This window comes from Amphiprion ocellaris, chromosome 23 (genome assembly GCF_022539595.1).
Source record: "Amphiprion ocellaris isolate individual 3 ecotype Okinawa chromosome 23, ASM2253959v1, whole genome shotgun sequence".
In the NCBI taxonomy this organism is placed as follows: domain Eukaryota; kingdom Metazoa; phylum Chordata; class Actinopteri; family Pomacentridae; genus Amphiprion; species Amphiprion ocellaris.
This window is the reverse complement of record NC_072788.1, coordinates 18,856,052-18,874,467: the sequence shown is the minus strand read 5'-3', so window position 1 is coordinate 18,874,467 and position 18,416 is coordinate 18,856,052. Positions and strand designations below refer to the sequence as shown.

Sequence of the window (18,416 nt, the reverse complement as noted above, 5' to 3'; positions counted from 1 at the left end):
TTTTAAGAAATCGATCAGCACTGTGACACTGGCAGGTAAGCAGGTGAGTTCTAAGTTCACAGAGAAACGTAGCTGATCATCACATAACTCCACCACGTTCTTTGGCAAAGTCACAGTAAAATAAATATTGTAGCATCGGATTTGTGTACGATTGTGTTCATTTGCATTTACTTTATTTTGTTTATTTTTTTGGTGTTTATTTATGTTGTGCCTTGGATCTTATTTCGTTGACTATTTGGTCAGATATTTTATTGTTTTGTGTTTGCTTATCGCCCTGCTCGGTGTCCCAGATGTTGGTTCCGTATTCCTATTGTTTTTGGTAGAGCCGATTTAGTTGTGGTACAGCGGGAGAGCCTGTAATAGCGCGGTCCGTGTTTGTTGTGCTGAGCAGTGAATAAAACCTGGAGATGACTTTCCTGTTATGCTGGGGATGTTTTGCATGGAAGATAGCAAAAGACACGAGCATAAAAATGCAAAATAATTGTAACCGGCCTGACCTACAGCCCTGGAGACGGGTGAGCCGACCAATGTTTAAGGGTTAAAATATGGTCGCTACTTCGCGGATTTTCGTCTATCGCGGGAGGGTCTGGAACGTAACCCCTGCGATAGACGAGGGACCACTGTATTGGATAATTTGGACAACCTGCCAAATATGCGGGGGATTATGACCTGGAGACTTTGAAGGGGTGAAATGTTTCAAGGTTGGGTGTCGCCAACAGAAAAAGGCTCTTTAGCCCTAGGCTGTATGTGAAAATAAGACTGACCTTTGAGCCATGGAAGCTTTTGCTCTTCTTTGGGTCAGAGAAGGAGGATGTCAGCGAGCTGTTGGGAAGTGTAGGCAGCTTGAGGTGCTGGCCGAACAGGGAGGTCGAGCCCTCCTGCATTACCATTACCTGTCCGAGGAATAGCAAAAAGACAAAATGATCAAGGCCTTCTTCCCTATACTGAATGGACTCTGTTCAGTTTCTCAGAGTAAAATTCAAGATAAGGCTGAAAATATAAATTTACTACTTTATGAGTACTGACAAAAATGTGAATCAAGCATTGCAAAAAGTGAAGGCTTAATGCCAGGGCAATTCCTACTCCTGTCTGACAAAACATTTACTTTAATAATAATTTTGATTACACTTACAAGAGCTGACAGTTAAATATTTTATGTTTAACTGATTGCAAATATAGGAATTACCTAAGTATGAAATGCATCACATCATCTGCATGAGTAATTTTGTGGTAGTGGTATTTGGACTGAATGTTCACAAAAATAATACATTATTCAAGAAAATAATGGGAATCTCTGTCTAATGGCGCATGTTAAAAGGAAGTGCAATGATTTTCTGTCAATATTCGAAAGACCTTGGACATATTCATAGCTTTATCTTCATTGCCTGAAACATACATAGTGTACCACAGATAGCTACACGAAAGATGTTTGCTGTTTTATCATTCGGTTTAGAACTTTTAGACTATTTGTCCAGGCAAAAAATAAGACTGACTGAACTCAACTCATTTCATGTCTTTGTGCTCACAATGGCACTACAGTAAGGATGAGGTTAAGCCTAGCTGGTAGAACACTGGTAGCAGAGGGGAAAAACTAACCTTAACTAACAATTGTCTTTATATGGTAAAGTATTCTCTGTATTTTATGTATCTGTAATTTATGTTCTTAATATTAATATTTGGGTTGGAATCCAAATATTCGGATCTCAAAATAAATATTCGGATACCACCGTCACAACCGAATATTTGGATATTTGGGTCCAGCCCTAGTAAACAGTGAGCTGTCGACATGGTACTTTGTGTAACATGTCCCTGGTGTTAGGCTATCAGTTTTCTCCTCTCCTCATAATGCTCAGCTAGGCTAACCACATCTTGACACAGACAAACACAAAATTAAGATCGATCTTCTCAGCTCACTATTGGAGAGAAAGTGAAACAATGTATATGTCAAAAATCTTGAAAAAAATCTATATAAACATCTGCATAAATTAAATGCAATCAATCTAGAGCTGTTGAAAATGTAACACTTGATTGCCTGAAGTGGTCCAGTACAAACTAAAAGAAGGCTTTTATTCTATTCAAGCAAGACTTCAGAGTAATGAATTAGTACAGTGCCATCATCAGAGCCAAAAACAGCAAAAGTCCACCCAGACCACCTACAAACCCCTGTTGTCTTATTGCTAGAATATCTTCTACAGGGCTACAACAAAGACTAGAATATGCAAGCTAAGACAACACAGCCATTTCAGTGTGTCTATGTTGAAACACTAAGGTACATGACAGTAAGTCTGTCAGCGAGCATAAAAATCCTGATATCACATGAAAAGCAATCTGAAGTCACTTTACAGAGGTGTCCACATTTTATGTCATTTTTAAAAAGACCTATTGAACCATGACCCAAATCTTACTTTTGAGTCTTCTGAACTTCGTTTGTGAGGATCCCGTTGCTGTGAAAGACCACAAAAGAAACAGATAATTACAATCTATAGCTCATTTGTATAAAACTGTTACACATTTGCTTAGCCATGGCAAACTCAAATGTATTATTATTTATATCTGAGGAAAAGTGTAATTGCAACTTGTACGCTGTAATCTACTCAGACTATAGACTTTTCAGTGATGAGATTCTCTTTCTCACAAGAGCAAATGTGAATTTCTGTGTCAGCACTTGATCCCTTTCTGATGCTAAGAATGGGGTACAGAGCAATGTAAATAGAGGGCACTTAGCTCCAGTCATAAAACCTCCAGATCACAGGGGCTCTCTGGACTGGGCCCAACTGACTGATTGCATCCGAAACTGAGCAAAGGTAAACTGGTATCAATTAATGACAACTGTTACAACTACAGAAAGCTTTAATGACATCATTAGGTGATTTGAGTGCTGCTAAACTTATAGTTATTCATTTTGCATTGCAGAAGCCTAATAAAAAGAAATCTAATCATTGACATCAATTTGTTTCAATAAACTGTGCATTTCAAAAGAGTTCTCAGATGAGAAAATGTTCAAAAAGGTGTGACAGTACTGGCCAACAACAAGGCAGCTTGTTCAGAGTACTGACAACAGGAGTGGTTAGGTATACTGCAACAGAGCAACATTTGGCATGCAGTCACATTTTTAGAGCAACAGCTGGTATGCCTAAGAAAAGTGTTTTTTTACACTCCTGACATAAAAAAAAGACTGTCTTTACCATATCCACATTAGACATTAGAATATTTGGAATTCCAAAAAGCCAATACGTTCATAGAATAAAATCTTATAAACTTCAAGAAAGCGATGAACAGTAGATTGGTGGTTAGCACTGTCGCCTTGCAGCTAGAAGATCCCCAGTTTGCATCCCAGCCTGAGCCTGAGATCTATCTGCATGAAGTTTGCATGTCTTCCCTGTGCAGCGTGGGTTTTCTCTGGGTACTCCAGTTTCCTCTTACATTCTAAAAACATGCTGAGGTTAACTGGTGATTCTAAATTGTTCACAGGTGTGAATGTGAGTGTGCTTGTTTATTTTTATGTGTAGCCGTGTGATAGACTGGCAACCTGTCCAGGGTGTCCCCTGCTTTTGCCCAAAGTCAGCTGGGATAGGCTCAAGCCCCTGCAGTGACCCTAATGAGGATTAAGCGGTGTACAGATAATGGATGGATGGATGGATAAACTTTAAGAAAGAAGTGTAGATGAGCTGTTTCTCATGGTAAAACCACAGTTTTCATGCTTGATAGTTGCCTGACCACCAACATTCAAAGGTTTCTTTCCTCTTGTTTAAGTTATAATTGTAAAAACTATACTGGCTTTCACAAATTGCCTTTGTTTTGTGACTTTTTGTGATGAGTTTGTAAAGGCTGCATCTTCAGTAGGAACCAATTAGCTGTGAGGCTGACAGTCACAGAAAGTGACACGCAAGTCTTGTCAAAGAACTGAAAAATAAATAATGTGGATTTGGTAGTCTTTTGACAGTTAAAGAACAAAATACTGTGGAAGTGGCTTGTCTCAAATGCATGTTGTGGATCTATTGATCAGTATGGAAGTGTGTGACATTGTATGAATTTGTACAAGCAATGTAATAATTAAAAAAAAAATGTACTGATTATGCTGTAATTTTTTTTTTTTTTTTTTAAAGAACAAAAATGTCAGTAATACTTTATGTTAAGACTCTAACCCCTGACCCATTTACTCTCAAGTACAGGATAAATAGAATTTTAAAGACTGCAGTGCATACATTTACAGTTAGCTTTAACAAAATCTTAATCAGCACTCCATCACACTCCTACCCCTCCGGCTTTCAGTAGCTTCCTACGAAATTCCTCTGTTGGGTTGTTGAAGGTGAGCTTCTCACAGCGGAGATGATTGACAGGCGGGTGACCCTCTAAATGGAGGAACAGGTCGTAATCAAAACGAACTTTCTTCGGCTCTTCCTGAGAAAAAGTGGTAAGCCACACAGACAGGAAAAACGAAAAATAATGAAGTTCAATTTGGCAGCATTTTCTCAATGTCAACACCAAAACACCACTACTGTTTAAGACATTGTTTAGATCCCAACTACAACACTCTCTTTTCAATGAACTCCACTAGAATATTGATCTCTGATAATGACTACTGACACAATTCAACAATTGCCTTACAAACTATTTCAAGCCAAAGTAACTGTTGACGACTTTTACAAATGTGTACATTTAAAAATCTAATACAAGTCTGTTACTTGTATTGCAAATCTTGCACAAAGTAAACTTTACAGAATAATTTATTTCTTTATCTTCAGTGGATTTTGCAACCTGGTGCAGAAGGTTTAACAGATTTTTGTAAATGAGAGGAAAGTAAATACAGTTCCAGTTTGCTTTGTCTTTTTATTATTTGGTCCCCCTTCCCTTCTTTTAATTGAAGAAAAATCATTAAAAGAAAAGTGATCGTTTGGGTTTGTAATATGACGCCTCTAGCACAGTTATTTAAATCACTATTTTGTGATATAAATTTTATTGAAATATCATATTTTTCTGAAAATCAATTTAGGAAATATTAAGAGAAAGCTTTTATTGTACAGTAATTTAAAATCTCTAATGACAAACAAATGAATATCATCTCACATTTTTTAGAATATCATGCCAAAGGAAGCAGTCAGGGCAGCAGTGCACCACCACACGTAATCTCATGGGGAAGCAAATGCACATAAAATGGAGAATGGTGCAACATCTTGTTAAAATGCTAATAATAATAGAATAAACAAAAGCAGAAGGCTAAAGAAGTTTGGATGAGACACTGGTTCGGAAGACGCAATCAACATGGTTTGTTTATGGTTTAGTGAGAACTGGAGGTCAGACTGTCACTACCAGTCGCAACATCTATAACCAACATTAACCTCAAAGGTTAGAATGTTTAGCATCGCTTGGCGAGTGTCGAATGCTCCAGGTGCTACTCACAACCATTCCGATTTTTACTCATGAACATCAACCTTAGTTTGTGGGGGGGGGGACTCAAACTGCTATATACACTTTCGAACACAACAATGATGACAGAGACAACAAAATGACAATATTATAGTAATGATTCACTGACACTCAGTGGCAGGTCCACATTGCACTGTCAGCGAATGATATAAAAGACTTTACAACATATAATATTTAAAACATAACTATTCTGATCTTAAATAGATGGGTAACTCGGCTGCCTTCAAATTTTTAGCAAATTCAAAAAGTAATATTAGTTTCTGAAGGTTTCTGAAGTGGTAAGAAAGTCTTTATGTTGAAATCGCTTAACGAGAACAAAAGAAATCATTAAGCCACTAAATTGCTGAGTGATGGTCTACAGTACCAAAACATATAGAATTGTGAGTGGATGTAGTTCCATGTTACGGCCCTGTGCCTCTGTCTGTCTCCTCCTGTCTGGTAATTTGTATTTTTGTGTGCTGTGCTTCTGTCGCCCCACCTCCGTGTCCATCCCACCACACCTGCGACATCTGGAGCTGAGGTTGGATTGGAGCAGGGGAGGGACTATCACTTCAATCAAGGTTCCAGTTGCTGTTAAAAGGACCAGTTGATGGCAGCATTCGGTGGCAGCTCTTAGAGAAGGGAGCTGCCCTTATTGATTCTGTGAACTCTTATGTGAGGCTGGAAGTTAGTCAGGAGTTGAACTGCTAAAAGTAAAGCTGTTGTTGTTGTTCCACAACTGTTATCTGAAACCTTTTGTTAGCTTTAGTTAGAGGTGCTGCTGCCTTTTGTATTTCTATTTGGAGCTTTTATTTGTGTCTGATGTATTTTTATTTTTCCCACAGTCTCTAATTCTGAGAGAAGGTCACTTTTTGTTATATTTGTTTCTTTAACTTCAGCAGCACCCATTTGCTTCCAGATCCCTCATTTTTTGTGTTGAAATCTACCCCTTATAAAAAAAATAAAACAGACTTAACTCTGGAAATTCAGTGCTTGTTTTTGTTGCAACTGGGTTACCCTAGACAGCTGGGTTGTAACATTCCACATATTCTCATTTCATAAATATTTCCAAAAATTCCATTTAGAAACATCCTGCTTACATACAGTTTTAAAACACTGATTTGACCACAGTGTTGCAGCATTCCTCTTACCTCTCATACTCATTACAAAAACTAAGGTAGAACTGCTCCAAAAATCTTAGCGTATACTACAAAAATGGAGCACATTAACCTTCAGACCACCAAAACAAAACAGGTGGAACAAGCAAAATGAAATGTAAATAAACTTGACACAAAATCTAATGTTTCAGATGTAAAATATACAGATTACTGGTGACTGAATTTGTTAAATCTACCTTATTTCTGAAGTAAACTTCAATAGGCAAGATGAAGCCTGCGTATCCAGACTCCTCCACTTTGTATGGTGGATCCTTGCACACTGAAATGAAAGAGAAATGTGTTATTGAAGTGAGGTCATCAACCTTCTACACAAGGTGGCTACCAACTCAGAAAACGTGGTTTAAAAATCATTTAGTTCCATAATATACAACACCGTCCTCATATAATCACTGCTGAGCATAAGGCTGCTGTCTGGGTGTCTGTCTATGGTTACTGAGGGACTGGTACTCTGATGAACACCAATAATCCAAACCATTACCATTTTTATCTTGTTCTCTCATCATTAAGAAAAATCAGATGATAGAGTCCATTAAAGCATTTTCTTTTCATTTATTTTTAAAATGGGACAGTTCGTATTAATGTACATTTCCACGTAAATACGAGAGATTGTATCCATATGGCTAATTTCCATCTCAAGTCCCATTGGCAGATCAAAGATCGAGAATAACATTAAACCATAACTGAACAGAGACATTAAAAAAAAACAAACAAACAACAAAAAAACGATAACAAATAGTGGACATAACAGACAACAGCTGAGATACCAAGGCAGCTACCAAGCACTAATTAATCAACAGTTACACATGATTGTATTGCAAATATCTCTTTGTTGCTATTGCACACATCCCTCTATCATTATTGCATATTGTCATACTACACTTATCCCTCTGTCACTATAACATAAGGGTCCACTACAGATATCTCTCTGACACTATTACATTTAATCGTATTGCACATTTCCCATTGCCACTATTGCACATGATAATATTGCACATTTCTCTTAATCACTATTTCACATATCCCTGTCTACATTACATATAATTACTACATACATGTCCCTTCTAACACTATTGCACATATCCCATTATCATTATCGCTCATAATCCTTAAACACTATTACACATGACTATATTGCACGAAGCCCACGTCTACACATTTAAAACAAATTACACAGAGTCTTCAGGGATGAGCCCAATCAATGGCAAACAAATTTACACAGTATTATAATCACAGATCTGATTTTCCAATAGCCATGCTTTGAGATGTTTAGTAAATGAGGTAAGATGTGGTTGTTCACGAATGGCACTTGGTATAGTATTCCAGGTTTGTGATGCACAAAGAGAGAAAACTGACTGCCCAAGAGCACTTTTCCTAAAAGGCACAACACAATTACCTCTAGAGCCTGCTGGAATTTTTCTTTACAAATTCTTGTAGTAGAGGGGGAGCTTGGCCATGAAAAAATGCGGTGCGTTGCCGTGCGGCAAAATAGCATCTAGTGGACACGTGCCTTTAGAGCTGCACCGCTCGCCGCCATGTTATTTGTGTATCAAGCGCGGGGAGGAGAGGGCCGCGCACTCTGAACTACGGGAGCCCAGCGGGAAGGCGTTGGTGGCGGATGTTGATGAGAAAACCGATTTTCATGAAAACAAATCGACAAAAGTACAAAGTCGAATTAATCGATAAAATTGATTTATCGCCCAGCCCTAATTCTTGTGCAACTTTGTTTGGCCTTGTACAGAGATATTAGGATCAATTTCTCCAGTTGTCTTTTTGGAAAAGTACATACATACAGTCTTAGAGATGTTAAAATGTAATTGAGAGCTATCAAGCCATTTAAAGACATTACTCATAGCAACTGTCAGCTCTTGGGCAGCTTGCTTTTTGTCTTTTGCGTGAACAAACAAGACTGCATCATTGGCATACATTTGACAGACCACATTTGGTGGACAACAACTTGGTAGATCATCTATAAATAAACTGGAAAGCAGTGGCCCCAGCTCCGACCCTTGTGGTACTCCAAGATAGTTATCGCGGTGTAATGATTTTATATTCTGTACTGTAACACACTGAGTCCTTGAGGAAATATAGGAATTAATCCAGTTCAAGGCATTCACTGAAAAATTAAAATGGGACAGTTTGGTCAGCAGTATCTGATGGTTCACAGTTTCAAATGCTTTCCTAAGATCAATAAAAACAGCCCCAATAATGGCCCCTGTGTCCAACCTGGATTTTAAATTTTCCAGAAAATAACAAACAGCCATCTCAGTGGAGTGATGTTTTCTAAAACTAAATTGCATTTGGTGCAAGTTGTATGGACTGTTATTTAGGTGCTTTACAATCTGGTCAGCAACTATTTTTTCCATTACCTTGGAAACTGCAGGAAGTATACTTATGGGTCTGTAGTTCGTGGTTGTTGCTGGGTCACCAGATTTGAGGACCGGTGTGACAACAGAGTTCTTCCATGGCTCTGGGAAAAACCCTTCAGGTATAGAGTTATTACAAATAGTTGCTAATGGTGCTGTAAGAGATTGCTTACGGATTTTAATAAACATTGTGTCCAAACCAAATGCGTCTTTGGCCTCAGAGCTTCTGAGTCCTCTAATTATCTTATCAATCTGAGACTGTGTTACTGTACAAAGATTAAATATGACTGTTGCTTCATTAATTGTGCCATTTAATGTGCTCAGTCAATAAACCTGCATCTCTGTTCTCATGAGATCTCATTAACTTCCATTTCCATGGCCAGCTCAGATGTAGCAATATAAAAAAGCTGTGGCTTCAATTAGAACCAGAGCGTTTAAAGCTGATGACGAGGTCAAGACTTCCTCGCCTTACCCCCATGGGCCGTGAAAGACAAACAAACTCTACTAGAGCTCAGGTGTTCCTCTCTGGAGGCGTGTGTTTGTCAAACTCAATCCCTGTGGGCTTGGCAGAAAAAATACCAATTAAGTTTATGTACATGGAAACCTGAGTGTGTTTACTGGAAGTAAGGATTAAAGAAGGTTTTCAGCTTTTTAGAGATTTTTTAGATAAAGTTAATTCATTGCAAACTCAACCAATTTCATATGACTCTTGTACAGTAGAGCATAACAACACACTGAATGTACCTGTGATAGTATATTTTCATTACTGATTGTAGTAATGGAGGAAAATCAGCAGTTCTCATCTTATTTAAAGATGCTTAATTCCAGGCTTTCTTCAAAGGACACAACAACGACCCTGTCAAGGCTCCACTAATTTTACACCAATTTCCTTTTACTTGTTATGAGCAGTGCTATTCAGCATATAAAAGCTGTTATAGAGTGTCTTCTGTGGCTCTGTAGAAGCTTTGCCCACGCTGAGAAAACAACCATGATAATGTCATCAGGGTAATTTCAGTCAGGAAGGGTCTCACCAAAGACTGTCAAACTGCATTGTGGGTAGAGCTACTGGACTCAGTTTTGAATGTTCAATTCAATAATCTGATTATGCGTTCCTTTGTTTTTAACTTCAGGTGAGATAAGGTTAAAATCCTCAGTGCATCCCAGTCTAGTCATTACTGTGCTCTCCCATTTCATTTTGGAGCAACGCCCCTTGAGCGAACTGCAGTGATTGAAGGCTCAGCTGACTATGGTGAGGTCGACCATACTGCTGGGGCCAAGCCACGAAAAACCCAACACGACTGAGCAAATATTATGGGTTTGAGGTAATTGTGCAAGTGGGTTAGGTTCAATTACATCCAGCTAAAAGAGCACATTCAGAAAGGCACCTTTCCATAAACTGTGGTGAACAAGGAGATGAGCAGGACCAGCTGGAGCAGGAAAGAAAAATTTACACTCATGCACATAAACTCTGTACATTTGTAGGTATATTTTTACTACTTGCATGAATAACAAAGTAGATGTGATCATGTGGATATATTTTCATTGTAGCCACAGTTAAAAACACATTTTGAAGTAGGGTGTGATTGGTGAATTTTCAAAGCCAAAATTGCTATAAATATTGAACATATGACATTTTACAGTTAAAGAGTCTGCAGCCCGAATAGCTAGTCTGTGCTTTGATCGAAATGATTCTGACAACATAGTCCCAGTTGCAAGGCCAAGACACTGGTGTTCAGAAGGTAATACTACTCCTGTTTGCAGTGTTAGTGTAGCACAAGAGTATTCTGACACCTACTAATTGGCAATAAAGAAAGCGAAGCTGAGGTTGATCTAATATCATGAGATTTACAGTTACTTGGTCACAAGCTAAGGCACTGACCATCTGATGGAAACTGACAGAAATTTATAAAAATGAAAAAAAAAAAAGGAATGACAAAATACAAGTTACAATTAGTACAGCACAACCAAACTAGAACATCGATGTTTGTACAAAATTTCAAGGCAAGTCATTTGCTAGAGATACAGATATCACTGGCTAAATAAAACATCGCTACCAGTTTCTCCAGTGTGAGGATTTGCTGCATTTATGTGATTTAAATCACTGCAAACTGAATATCTCTGAACTGCTAACAGGACAAAACAAGACATGGAAAGACATCACTGCTGGAATCTGGAAAAGTGGTAGACAATTTTAATTATTTTCCTGTGTAGTAAAGGCCAAAATAAGCCCAAAATAAGTCTGTTGCAGCTCTAAGTAATATCTTTATTAAATGAAACATGAAAAAGCACACACAGACTATTTATGCAGTTTTATTCATTGGGCTGTATTTGATATGAGTCTCAATTGGTCTTGATACAACATGCGGCTTAACACCTTCAGTCAACTGCCAAAAAATGACAAAGCATGAGGACACAGGATAAAGCTGATAAATGTGAAGGAGAAGTCAATGCAGCATCTTAACTGGAGTTCAGCAGTTTAGGTTGAAAAGGTTACAATTATCTGAAGGAGCGTCTGACAAGCGGACATTCACAATGCAGCCACTGACCTGTAACAGAAAATTTGCCAGTGGTCACAGAAGCTTCCAAAGAGAGACAGGGCCATGTCGTTTATTAACATGGCCTTTGGTTTAAGCTAGGATGCCAATCACAGAACAATGCCAGTCACTATGTATTTGCCTTTTCTACACAGACTGCTTTGTAATGAGGTCAGGCTAGACAACAGGTCCGGTCATAAAACAAAAGACAAGACTGGAAATAAGAAATTCTTTAGTGGGACTTGTACTACAAATGTGAGCTCCTTCCGCTCACTGATTTACTGTTAATCCCTCCTCTTTCTAATGACAGTATTCATCTCGGCATCACTCGTCTAATTAATGCCAGGCATTTCGGTGGCAAGTGTCAACATATGCTTTGTAGAGAAGGGAAAACACGGTAGTTTATATCAAGCAGCGAGCACAAACAAATTTACATTTAAGCTTTCTTTTTTAAAATCTTGAGTTGTGTAACAGCCTATTACTAAATTCTATTTTTTTCTTCAGGGTTTGGTGGAGACAAAATTAGGGCTAAAGGAAAGCGAATATTGGACTTAGACTGTTGTTCAATGTGTGCTGGATGTGTCAATACACAACTGTTATAAAAACATTCCACACAAAATAATAGTGTGATAATATGCAAGTTTGAGTCTGGTGCTCTGCTGTGCTAATAATTAATTGTTTGTACAATTTTCCAATCAAAAATGTACATGAGCTTGCTCCAGCCGCTCCAGTCTGCAATAATGCTAAGTGATGGAAAAAAAATGGACTCAGATGACGGAGAAACAAAGAGTCAAATCATGGTTCTGTCCACTGAGGATGCACTCAGCAATTCTTAAGGGTGTAGCACTATCAAATTATTATGTGATGACTGAGAAAACTGCTTGCAGATTAATCAATGATAAAAAATAATTGCTTGCTAGACTAATTTACTATTAAACCCAGTGATGACTTAAACATTGTGAAAATATTTTTTCTGGTCTCTAATATTTTAGGTACTATTTTCAACAGTATTGCATTCATAGCTGACACAATGCCTTGAGTTTTGGAACAGATACTTTTTTTGATATCCAACAAATACTTTTAGAAACAATTTTTTTTCTATCAAAACAGTCAGTTGAAAGAAGTCAAAATTACTAAATAAATATTAGAAAGAAGATACATCTAAAACAGTGAAAAATCTTTAAGTAAATATGTGATTATCCACAGAACCAGTGCCACCTTTTGATACTCAAGACTAATAATTAATTTTTTTCTTAACTTTCTGATTACTTTCTCAATCAACTGATGGCTGGTTTTGTCTGTCCAACAGTCCACACTCCAGAGATATTCAGTTTACCATTATGCGTATAACAAAAATGCAGTACATTGTCACATTTGAGCAGCCAGGACAATCAAATGTTTGGCTTATAGTTACTTGATTATCAAAATTTAATTGTTCAGTTTCTGAAATAATCAATGAATCACTGCAGCTGTACTCAAGATGAAGCTGTAGACGGGTTCGAAAAGCACTGGTTTAATACACAGCCTTAGTCCTGACAAACCAAGCCAACTTCAAGCAATGAGCACAGACAAAAAGAAACTGATGTGATGCCTCGTGTTCTGTTGCACATGAAGACACACATGCACTACATAAAGCAAGGGGCCAGCAGAACCAATTAATAGCACAGTAACTAGTAAGTAGTCTGGATTCTACTCCAAAGCACTCTGAAAAGACAAACTATTAGGGAATAATTCTCGTGTTCATATGAATCTCATGGAATGGTTAGAGAACTGCATATTCCCATTTACAAAACATTGATTAGGCATGATATGAGCTGCTGTAACAAAGGTGGGTGGTTATTAACAGCTCAGTGGGGAAAGATTCCCTGGTTGAATGAGTACAGAACCTTAAAAACAACCTCACACCATAGTTTTCTCCACAGTCCTACAGGAACTCTCCTGACCCAAATGACCTCACACTAATCAGCTAACAGCAAGACCCTCGAAAACAAATGGGGTCAAGATTAATCTGCCAAGATGAAAGCCCACAATGCAAAGAAACATCCGAGTTTGTGTTGTAAGCCAACTGGCTAGATGAGAAGCCCAACAGGTGGCCAGTCTGGGCCAGTTAATGGTTGAGCGCGAGTTGGGAAAACTGCATACACTCTTCACTTCACATCATGTTTGGTATCATCATTTGGTTGAAAATAGTCACTATCCTCCTCTAATCCCACCAGCAATCAGACAACAGCAAGTAAAGCATAAAAAACAAAGGCAGAAGCATGTCTGTCAGAAAGAAAGCAGACTAGATGATTAGAAATCGTAAATAAACACCATATGCACAGACGAAAAACCTCAAAGGTGTAAATCCACACCCAACTCAAGGGACTAACACAGCAGATGGAGAGAAGGATTGGAAGACTGTAGTGAAACATGGGGGCGGGGTCAAATTCATTGGGATGCTCCTGATAGCAGGTCCCACACTAACAGCACATGGTGGGATGAAGTGCCACTGCCAAAAGACTTCCATTGCTCCCCTGTGAATCATTATGTGTGCACTGTCTGCTCTGACATTACTGTATTATCTCAGGAGGTTTTTCAAAAAGTCACCCTGCTCAAACCTTGTAAAAACCGACAATACTATCACTGTAATTCTTTCAGTGATCTCAAGTTTATGATGATACCAAATATGTTGCATTGAACTGCAGAGGAAATAAGACTTCCATATTTACAGTAGAACACGTGTGATGCTGTTAGATGATGTGGAATAAAATGGATTTCACAACATTAAAACAGGGGAAAGAGAAATGGGAAACTGTATGTAGGTGCCAACTTGGGCTGGCCTGAAGAGCAATTTCTGGGCTCCGGATATTCGGCCCCGAATAATGACGAATATCCGAATATTCAGATCTGATCGGAACGTCGGACGGGGTGGGGGGGTGGGGGTGACGAAGGGTTGAACAAAGGGTTGAGTATAATAATACCGGCACTGTGTACCTTGATAAATAGCCTGAAGTGGTTAAATTAAAAGTAAGGGGGGTTTATTTTAAAATAAACCATAATCTAGTAGTCATGGAAAATTATCAGTACCGTAATTATCGTGAGACTAAAATGAAACATGATACATATTTTACCTATATTGCCCAGTTATAGGGCAACATCCACCAAAATCTAGCAGACATGAGCTTTCTATCTATTGTTTCCAAGTATTCCATTTGTGTGTTTGTGCATGTAAAAGTCATATTCCAATGTCAGACATCTTGATTAGGCCAAGACATCCAAATACCCTGGCTGGAGCAGTGCATACATCTCATTCAGGTTGCTGAATGCAGCCAAATACATGCACAGGGCTAACCATAGCTACGTGACAAAACATTTTTTTTTAAAAAGGCAGGGAAACATCTCGTTTTTGGAGTGATGAAAGTGTGATTTTAGTCTTTCAATGAAAGAGTTAATTTTCTTGCTAATTCAGATGGCTTGCTGATGTATGGCTGACCCATACAAATCTGTAGTAGTCGCCCCTTGCATATGGAACTGCCTCCCTGACCACCTGAGAGCTCCACAGACAGTGGATGTTTTTAAAAAGGCCTAAAGACCTTTCTTTTTAACAAAGCTTTTAATTAAACGTGCCCCTGAAATTTCTATTTTTTATTGCTATTTTACCTGATTGTTTTGTTTTTACTATATGATTGTTTTGTTTTTATCCTTCCTATATCTTCAATGTAGCACTCTGAGATTTTTGCATAAATGAAAAGTGCAATACAAACACAATGTATTATTATTATTATTATTCTTATTAGACATGATGCTTTCAAAGCTGTTCACACATTGACATTTTTATGAATTTGGAATTAAAAGTATTTAAAGTTGATTCAACAACATGGCTATGCTCCGAGTGTTGACAAAATGAGTGACACTGTGCTAGTCTAAAGCTGAAACTGAATTGCTGACTTTAATGGTTAATTATGAGTACAATGGACATTTTAACTGTATTTGTATTTAAGTTCAGATTCTTGCAATGGGGCATTACTGATATGATATTAATAATCACAATTACTTTGGGCAGCATTAAGATCACAATTATTAATTTTTGGGACCATATATTTTTTATGGCACTTTCAAGACATTTTGACAGTAGTGTTACTGCCTTCGTAGTACTCGAAGTGCTGTACGAAGTTTCCCAATCATCAATTGTGACAGAGCTGCTACACAAGGTGCTTGCAACCAAGGACACGTTGGTATGCAGAGGGGCTGGTGATTGAACTGTCAACACTGAGATTAGTGGACAACCTGCTCTACCAACTAAGCCACACATTTTTGCTAATGTACAAATCTTTGCACCAAAATACAACTGCTCTTTACTCACAGGGCCTGAATAAATCTAAATAATTATAAAACTGTACTGAAACGTTTCACCGCAACAGAAAGAAACAGAACTAACATAGTCAACCACCTGCTTTTTTCATGTTGTGCAATATGGTAACATACTGTAGAAAGTTGCTGTTATGGATATTGACACTGGACAGGACTCGAGAGTCAGTGAGATTAGCCACATTCTTCTGGTCGGCTTTCGTGCAGTCGTATTGCAGGTTGTTCCGTTTTTTCAGGTGGTTGACTACTTTAGTTCTGTTGCTTTGCGGCACAGACTCAAGTACTCTTTGCATGTGATTTGTTCTAGCTTAACATCACTTGCCCTAAATCCAAAATTTCTCCAAACAATGAGCTGTTCTGAAGCACTAGCTTTTCACCTTCTGTTCAGGACCACTGCTTTTCATTTTGCCTGTCTGCTCCCTGCTACATATTGTTTTTATTCTGGACTGCAGCAACAACGCTGATAGTTTAGGAAATGCCTGATTGTTTATGTCGTGGAGTTCACTACGAGCAGAGCACCCATTTTAAAAGTCAATCTTGCAGTCAGTCATGTTCATTTAATTGCATATTCATGTAAATACACTCAGTATCTGGAAAACCAAAAATGGACTCTGCCAGGAAACTGTACGTGTATCAGTGTTGGGCTGATATGGTTCATATGTGCACCAGTGGTTGTTGAGAAGCTGGTGCTCCTTTAAAGCGCATGTGTTAAGACATGCTGGTGAAGGCAGACCATTGTTGTCAGCTGCACTTAATGTTGATTGAACTAACCACTCTTACATCCTCAGACAGGGTTAATGGAAAGATTATGGTGGCATTAATATTAAAAGGGGTCTTTTCTTCAGGAAGTTCAGCAATTTGTAGATATTCCACAGGCAAAGCTAAAACTCTGGCTATATTATGGAACACAAGGAAAGCTGCAGACAGCACCCATTAATCATCTGGGGAGGATTAATGGTCTGAATGACGCAGCTAGGAATCTGATTGTTTGGTTTAGGGATTTTTTTCCTGAACATTTTTTTATTCATTTGATGTTGGTTGTAGTAAATAATTATATCTTTGGGCTGTATTCATTTTACTGATAAAACGGCAGCGAATGACCCCTTCAGTGAGTCCCGACTCAAATCTTGCAGCCTGGTGTGTGGAGGTGCTGTAAATAAAAGACAAATGTTTAATGGGAGGGTCGAGTGAGAAAGGAGTGAAAGAGCTGCCAACAGACAGCCCATATAAACCATGCTTCAATAAACCACTTCCTCCAACCTCCTTTCATTGACTGAACCGAGGGAGAGCCGGCATTTACAGCTCAGTTCCTGTTATTTGGTGGCGGCTGTCCCGTCTTTCTGCACCTCCTCCCCTTCCCCATCCTTTCATGCCAGCAGCAGCAGCCGCCACCAGCCTGCAGCTCTCACATGGCTCTTGCTTTCTTTGTGTTCCACCTACATGAGTAGGTATGGTTTCTGAGGAATCGTAAAACAATTACTGGCAAATTCTTACAGCTCTTTGATTTCTGCCAGACATAGGAGGAGGGGGGCTCTGTTCTAGCATTTCTAGCAAAACTGGACTCTTGGCATCCTGAAGTAGATCGTGCAGCATTTTTGCAGATCTGCTCCTGATTGCTGCTGTCCTTTTATCTCAGACGTGATCACCACTGCTTATATAGCACCAATTACAAATTGTCTCAAGATGCTTTACAGAACTCATATGCCTGATTGTTTTTTCAATGTGCGTTCCATTTATTTTAACTATAAAAACTCTTGATCGACTTATTTTTCCTTGACGCTTTGATCTCAGAAAAATATGTAGTTTTGAATAAAAGCTACAAAATCATTAAAAATCAAACGCGTTGAATTTTACAAGTCTTATTTTTGCAGCTGTGAAAAATGATTTAGACTTCTAGATGCTATTTTGTGTTGAGGAAGCAGGCTGTGTGTAATTATCATATGCATGGATACCCATTTTCAGCAGTGAGGGGGCTGCTCTGGGTACACGTCAGAATTTGGAATATATGACTGACAGAGTGTATTTTTTATTTTCTCTGTATTTTCTGCCCTGATCGCTTTCAATATATAAAATATATATATATATATTCAGTAGTGCAACATACTGCTGCAATGGCACATTACATTAAAATAGAATTTCAATTCAGAACATTTTATTCATTTTCAAATGCTAACAATAAAAATGTATGTATGTCGTTTCTTTAGACTTGTCGCCAAAGGCCTCAGCTAAGAAAACTACAGTATCAACTGAGTGTTTTTCTGTCATCCATGATTATAGAGGCTGCAGGGGGTTAAAAACCTAAAACTTTTAAAAATCAAAAAGCAGGATACATATTACAATCCAGATAACAGAGGACGCTTAAAACCTGAGACTTATCAAATCCAGAAAGCCTTTAACATTTAAATTTAACATGCAAGGACTGATTACTGCCTACAGTAAGATGTTCAATTTATAAATTAATGTTGTGAATGGTGCATCATGTGTCAGACACTGCAGGTGTGGATAGATGCCACTCTCCGAGATATAAATTATATAGAAAATTAAATACTGGATCTACAGGACAAAACCAGAGTCAATTTTGCATA

The 18,416-nt window shown here is 38.2% G+C and overlaps 1 protein-coding gene across 2 annotated transcripts in view; it reads right to left on the bottom strand.

Annotated features, from left to right (window-relative positions):
- The window catches only part of mllt3 (MLLT3 super elongation complex subunit), a 71,493-nt gene that overhangs the window by 39,402 nt on the left and 13,675 nt on the right, over window positions 1-18,416 (bottom strand). For both annotated transcript variants that reach the window (XM_055007837.1, XM_055007838.1), the window contains exons 3-6: window positions 6,761-6,843; window positions 4,258-4,401; window positions 2,406-2,444; window positions 765-893 (exon numbers count right to left, since the gene is read on the bottom strand). In XM_055007837.1, coding sequence (XP_054863812.1) covers window positions 765-893; window positions 2,406-2,444; window positions 4,258-4,401; window positions 6,761-6,843 — 395 coding nt within the window. The remainder of the gene's footprint in view (window positions 1-764; window positions 894-2,405; window positions 2,445-4,257; window positions 4,402-6,760; window positions 6,844-18,416) is intronic.